The sequence below is a fragment of the Solanum tuberosum genome, unplaced genomic scaffold (genome assembly GCF_000226075.1).
Source record: "Solanum tuberosum cultivar DM 1-3 516 R44 unplaced genomic scaffold, SolTub_3.0 scf00313, whole genome shotgun sequence".
Taxonomy (NCBI): Eukaryota; Viridiplantae; Streptophyta; class Magnoliopsida; order Solanales; family Solanaceae; genus Solanum; species Solanum tuberosum.
The window spans coordinates 175958-183271 of NW_006239248.1; the positions used below are offsets into that span (position 1 = coordinate 175958).

General features: G+C 34.5%; 1 protein-coding gene across 1 annotated transcript; it reads left to right on the top strand.

Annotated features, from left to right (window-relative positions):
- The first annotated feature begins 1603 nt into the window (after positions 1 to 1603).
- Positions 1604 to 6477, top strand: LOC102598895 (uncharacterized). The gene is made up of 2 exons (XM_006360473.1): positions 1604 to 1823; positions 5048 to 6477. The coding sequence occupies exon 2, from the start codon at positions 5050 to 5052 to the stop codon at positions 6010 to 6012; it is 963 nt and encodes a 320-aa protein (XP_006360535.1). The 5' UTR covers positions 1604 to 1823; positions 5048 to 5049; the 3' UTR covers positions 6013 to 6477.
- The last annotated feature ends 837 nt before the right edge of the window (positions 6478 to 7314 follow it).

Sequence of the window (7314 nt, forward strand, 5' to 3'; positions counted from 1 at the left end):
AGCCTGGTTGATATGAAGAAAGATTTATGAACATTTGGAGCATGAACAATAATATGGAGATTCACCTTAGATAAACCAAGAACAAAGAAGAGTCTAGTTCTGATATCATGTGAATAAAGAGGGTGTTTAACTCTGAAAAACACGTTTGACTATAAAAATTTTTGAAAAATTCAGAATTTTGGAATATTCAGGTTTTTGAAAAACATCAAAAAAGAATTCACTCTAAATTACTCACATTTTTTTTTAAAAAAAACTCCAATTTGTTTGATAAATAACAGATTACTTCAACTAGTATGGGTTTAATAGGATAGTATGTCGTATAGATGTTTGGAGAAAGAATATACTAACAGGTTTTTAAGAAAATGAAATTAGTTTTAAATCACTTTACCAGTTAAAAATCGAGGAAGCCGTCCAAAAGTATTACAGTACAAGAATGATTTCTTTGGGGAATCTTTTTGAATTGGTTCAGAAGCATCAAATGCCTTTAAATTTTATAAACTTTTTGGAGAATTTGTTCGTTTTTCAGGGATAATGGACATAACAAAAGTAAGTTTATTAGATAATACGCTAGCTTTGAAAATTTGAAAAAGAATTATATTGGTATACGGTATCTGCTCCTTTATCAATCATATCCGGGGAGAGAGATAAACTAATGTGCCAACGAAGGGTATAAACATGTTGAAGATCTAATAATTTGGGGAAATGCGCTCAAGAATATAGAGTTCATTGTCTAAACAGATTTAAGATGCGTTGATTTTTGAAAGATTGCAACTTTTTTTTATTAAAAAAAACAATAGTTTTGGTTCTGCTATATATTATTTAGATAGAATGAAAATGATTCATTTTTATTTTAGCTTTCTCAAGTATACACTATTTTACAAATAATATTACTATGGAAGCATTATTAACTACTAAAATTTGAACTAGTTAATAGTGATATTGGGTCTGAATTGTAAGTGCTATCAGGTTCAAAATCTGACATTTTAATGGGGACATTTTAACATCACTGACAATAATATAAAATCATATTTTAGTAAATATACTTTAATTAAATTACGATAATTTCTAAATTTATTAATTAATATAATAGAGGTACATATTCCTCAGTGAAAAAGTCACCACGATGAAATAATGGCGTCACAATGTGTTAAATATGACTCCACTATGTTGATGTTGCATTTACATCCAAGGGAATCCCTAAGTTAGAGAAAATAACAAAAGTTATTCTTTATACTCAGGTTTAAAATATTTCTTGAGTAGGCACCAAATAATTTGATCCTTTAAGTAAATTTATCAGAAGTTATTATTTTTAATCTCCGTCAATATTTACGAAAGAAAAGAAATTTTGGAGAAATTGACATTTGGAGGTATAGTTTTTTAAGGTATAATTTCTTTTTATGATTGTATATCTTAGGATATATTAGAACTTTATTTCAGGTGGAAATCTTTTTTTTCTTATATTCTCGCCAAATCTAAACTATAAATTCGATAAATATTTAATGCTGATTAAAAATATTAAATTTTAAAACTCATTTATGTATTTTTCTGCCCTAAAACAGGAAGCAACCCGACCCGTCACTGTAAATTGCACAGATATAGTGTAAGCCCACAGCAGAAAGTAGCGAAAACTGGAGAGAGAAAGCAATTGTTGGACGCAAACCCTCAAATCTTCCGGAAAGATTAGAGGAGCGAGGAGAGTAGGGCATACACACTTTCTCTCTCCTTCCTTCTCTCTCCTCCATACAAATTTTCTTCTTCAAATCGGGTCTATATACAAAAGTGCAGATAAACCTAACCTGTAATCGATTCGTTACGGTATTCAGGTACATTTGTTCAAGATCTGATCTGTTTTTGTTACTAAGTATCCGTTTTCCGGATTTCGATTGGTTGATTCCTGCTTTAATTGATTTAGTTATGTAAATGTTTGTGTTTAAATGGAGCAGATTGATTTTTATTTCTCGTTTCTGAGTAGATTGCTTATTGATTAAGTTTTGGTAGTGTTTATAGGTTGTGTTGTTTTTTTGTCTCTATACTATGCATTTATTTACCTAACATATTCTAAAACTCTCTCAAGGTAATGTGAAGTTAGCAAAAAGGCTTGTTATGGATAACATTACCTGAGAGTGTTACTTAATAGTTGGAATCGGAAAATTGGTCACTTTTCTTGTTTGGATGTTTTTAAATAGGACCTTCTGGCTTGTTTTTCTATGTATTGCAATGGTTAATCTGTTTGAAAATATCTTATTAGTTCTCTTTAATTGAAAAGAGGATAAATGGGAATCCTGTTCGAAAGGGCGAGTTTGGGACATAAGTACTTGTTTGAAGTGATGATGATGCTATTAACTGTTACAATTGAGCTATTATGTTCTATTGTTCTGTTCAGTTTGTTGTGGATATCTTGTATAAATTGTTAAAAACATAGTTAGAGGATGAAGATCCCTGAACACAATTTGGAGGATCAATATTCTCCTAGTTTTGAATGACCTTGCTGCTCATATTTGAGTTTTGATCAGGCACAATTACTGTTGTTTTCATATATTTGGGTTGCAAAGTGCCAAAAGTTGGGATATTGAGAGAGATTTTGATCTTTAATGTTCTTTTACAAGTTAAACAACCTAGGCTATCTAGCTGATTATGTTGCTCATCTTTTATACTTCCTCCATCCCAATTTATGTGGCACATTTTGGGTTTGAAAGTCAAACAAGTTTTTTTTTTGACTAAATATTTTTCAAATGGCTTGCAAATTTTTTAAATTGTCAATTACCGTGACTTATAATACATTTTACATAGTTTCAAATTTGTAAATTTTATTCCAATAAAAAATCAAGATTTAATTTTTGCATTCACGGTTAAAATTAAAAAAATTGATTCTCAAAATCCACAGGCTGCCACAAAATTGGGACAAAGGGAGTACATAATTTAAACTTAGCTCTCTCAGATGGTAGAGGGTATGGTTATAAAATTGTTGTCGTCGGCTTGATGAAAATTTGAAATGTTTTTGTGGGGTGGGGGATTTGGTATCACCCTGCTCCTATGTTAAAGGATGTGGTTCAAATGTAAAAGAATCGTATTTCTTATCTATAAAATATCCTGATATTAAAAAGATATATAAGATTTTAAAACTATATATTAAAACGCTCAATTTGCTTACAATTTGCATTGACATATGTTCATTAAGATAGGGTGGCAACACTGTTCTCTCTCCAATTTTGTGTTAAAAAGGGACTCTTTTACTAGGCACTCAAGGGTCTGACCTAGTGGTTTATAAAGAGGGTGAAACTCTTGGAGATCATGATTCAGTTTTCAGTAGAGAGCTTATGTTATATTAGATAGAGTTTCCCGGTACTTTATTGGTGGAAGGTAGCAGGTATTTGTTGGAATAATCGAGGTGTACACAAGTTGGCCTAAACACTGTCTTTATAAATAAAACTTTTTTGGTCAGTAATTTTGTGCAATTAAACTCCCTGTGACGTTAGCCTATTGACATTCTCTCAATCCTATTTCAAAATCATGTCATTGGCAGGGGAGTTTATAGAGAGGCAATGCCTATTTAGCTCTTGCCAATTTTGTTTTAAAAAACATTTTTTTTTAATCTAGCAACTAATAGTGTGGCCTAGTGATTAATATAAGTGGAGCTCGGGGTTTAATTTCCATCTTCCTAAGCTTTGTTAGACAGAGTTATCCGGTATCCGGTGGCTGTACTTGTCGAAGGTAGCATGTATTTGGTGGAATAATTGAGGTGTACACAAGTTGTCCCAAACACCATCCTTTTCTCTTTCCGGCTTAATTTTACATGACACTATTTTCTTTTGTAGTTAATCCCAAAAAGAATGTCACCTTTCTATAATTAGTAACAATTTGACTTTAAAATACCCATTTTACCCTTAATGAGATGATTTATAGCCACTTAAATATCTATGGTTTATTTTAGACCAGACAAGTCCCAATGTCTTTTCTTTCCTTCTTAAACTATGTGCCCAGTCAAGCACCATCACATAAATCGAGTTGAAGGGAGTAAAGATAAACTTTTTCAGTCACGTTAGCCTGTAGTTGTTCTCTCAATCCTATACCAAAATCATGGCATTGACAATTGATATAGAAGACGATGCCTATTTTGTTATCTAAATTAGCTAACTACAATTCTTTTCCTTCCTTTTCTTCATATCTTTTTTCTTTTTCATTTTGTGAAGTTGGTTAATTTGAATTTATGTTATTGTTCCCATTCTTTTCACTTTAAATGTTTTACCTATGATTGAGTGTTGTATGCTATTTTAAATTTATTGATGATATAAATAGAGAGGCTCTAACTTTTAGTTCTGGTACCTTTGTGATTTTTAACGAAAAGTCGGCGTGAATAGTTGGTGAATTAACGAATGCACCTGTAAAAGGCATAAACTTTATGGTCCACTGGAATCTATTTTGAAGCACCAGTATGTGTTGGAGGTGAATTCTTCCCATTGGTTCTAGCCTTGTGGTCAAAGTTACCTTATATCTGTTACTGGTTAGAGGTGGCGGTATCCCGTGGAATTGTTCTAAGTGCGTACTGCATGCAAACTGGCCTGGACACCATGCTTATCAATAACAAAAAGAAAAGCATGTGCTGGGGGTTGGCTTTTCATGGAGCACTCTTCTTGTGTGGTTGAGATGCTTCATTACATGTGCATTTAACTGGTGTATATTTACCTGCTCTACTTCCTAAAATTGTTAATAATTTAGTTCTCATGTTATGCGGATCAGCATTGTGTGCACTAAACAGGTTTTGGTGATTTAAGACATCTTTTATCCTCTAGCTTTCTTCCATCAAGACAGCAAATTCATCTGTGTTAGCAACATATCTGAATGCGCTCAAGTTCTAAATGTAGAGTTTGAGAAACATTTGAAACCTTGCATGATATCTTTTCCTTCTTTCCTGTTATTGTTTTAATAGTTTAAGCTTTGCTTGTTTAGCAAAAATCTGGTTTACTAACCTCTTCCCCTCCCCCACCCTATCCCATTGGTTTCTTTGTTCCCTTTATTTTGCGGGTGGGGACTGTGTCTTCTTTACCAGAAATGACAAAACCAAGCAAGGTGCGACGGATAGCTGATTTCCATCACCATGATTTGCCGTCTTGCCGCTCAAGAATGTGCAAAAAGCTTCACCAAAAGGAGAAACGGCCAAAATCATCAGAGAAGAAAGAATGGGAAGGGGCAACTTGCTCAGTTTGTATGGAGCACCCTCACAATGCAGTGCTGCTGCTGTGCTCATCTTATGACAAGGGATGTCGTCCTTATATGTGTGCCACTAGCTGCCGTTTCTCAAATTGTCTTGAGCAGTACAAGAAAGCGTATACTAAAGTCACTTCAATTGAGGGCTCTGAACCAGGGTTGCTGTCAACTGATGATCCTTATTGCTCGTCAGGAGCAGGTTGTTTAGCTGGGGCAACTGTACTTATATGCCCACTCTGTCGTGGGCAGGTAAAGGGTTGGACGGTTGTGGAACCTGCACGCAAGCATCTAAATGCAAAGAAGAGAACATGCATGCATGAAAATTGCTCGTTTGTTGGAACGTACAAAAAGCTAAGGAAACATGTAAGGCGGGAGCATCCTTCAGCACGCCCCCTAGAAGTAGACCCTTCACTTGCAGAGAAATGGAAGAAGCTTGAGCATGAGAGAGAGTTGAACGATGTGTTTAGCACAATCAGGTCTGCCATGCCTGGGGCAATTGTAATGGGAGATTATGTAATAGATGGTAATTTTGGAGGGCTCCACAGGAATTTTGGATTGGATAACCATCTCGATGAGACTGTTTTAAGGTCAGACCCTCTTAGTGATCTGTGGAATGATAATGTCCACCCAGATGAACTTTTCGATGATCGGTATCATTCATTTGATCAGGATGATTTTTTTGTCCATCATTCTGGCACTGAGGCTGCATCTAATGTTTTCAACAGAATCTCTCGACTTCACAGTAGGCTCTTATTGGGAAGATCAAGGAGGCGGCAACGACATCGAGCAAGTAGCAGAATTCGGTGATTTATCAGGAAAAAAGGTTTTCAAGAGTGGTTGGGATGCTGAGACATGTTTGTTTGACTATGATTTTCTTCGTCCTAACCCAGAAAAATATGTGAGACATCCATGTTGCAGATCCTAACCCTGGTTACTGCGAGGATTGATGGCACTGCTTACAGCAATTTGGAGTTCCTGTAGTTGCCTGTAAATAGGAACCTGATTGCATAGTAAAGTAAATTCAACCCTCCTCCTTGCTCCTAGGTACTTTAATTTCATGAACTAGGCAATAGTTTCATAACTCAGGTAATATTAAAGATTTTTTCTCTCATTGGATATATTCATATCCTTGAGGAAAAGAAGGTTGCAACATTTGTGCATGGGGTTAATTTTATTAACTATGAACTAGTACTTCTTGTATTGCCTTTGGTTTGCGCGTTGGATGATTCGTGTAATAAGCTTATTTGAGAGTATCGGTCCTTGTGTTTTTTACCGGCTTGCAATGCCTACGTGATTCTTCTTCTTATGTTTGATAGGATTGTCCCTTTTTCATAAGGGTTAACGTGGAGAATACCACTCTATCAATGACGAGAAAAAGAAGAAGCAGCAATTCAATTTCAAGTGGTTTGAGTTTGAAAGTTAACTTGCGATCTATTGATAGATGGGAATCAATTGCTATTGACTGCTTTGTGCTTCTATTCCAATACGATCATGGCTTCATTCATTTGTTTAACTTTGAGATCACCATTAGTATTGAGGTCAATCACCACACTACTACTATAATATATACGACAATATACACAAAGTGAGAAGGCATGATCAATGTATACTTAAAGTGTTCATGTTTCGCTTGCAGTCAATGCAACTTAACTTGTACGAGATTCAACAACTGATAGATTTGAGGGGTGGCATTCTTTTATAATAGTTAGCATTACTGAACATGTGAGTCATCGGTTTGAGAAAAAAGACTCTCACTATAAGTTAACTTTATATTCTAAGATTTGTCTTCCTCCCGCCACCCATGACGACCTCACTGCCTACCACACCCTTGTCCATAGTGTTCTTTTATCTATATATAAATGTTTTTAGGACAAACAATGTTTTGCTTAGTTACCAAATATCAATAAATAAGAGTATATATTTCAAGAAAATGTTTTCCTTCATACGAACACACCTATAACATTATCGGAATGTAGTTGCTTTTGATGATCAATTGATACGATATACACATACAAATGAATTAGATGCAAATACCTTATTGTACCGTTTATCCTTTCTTTTTAACTATATAGATGATATATATACGTACTATAGTTGCTATTTGCTCTA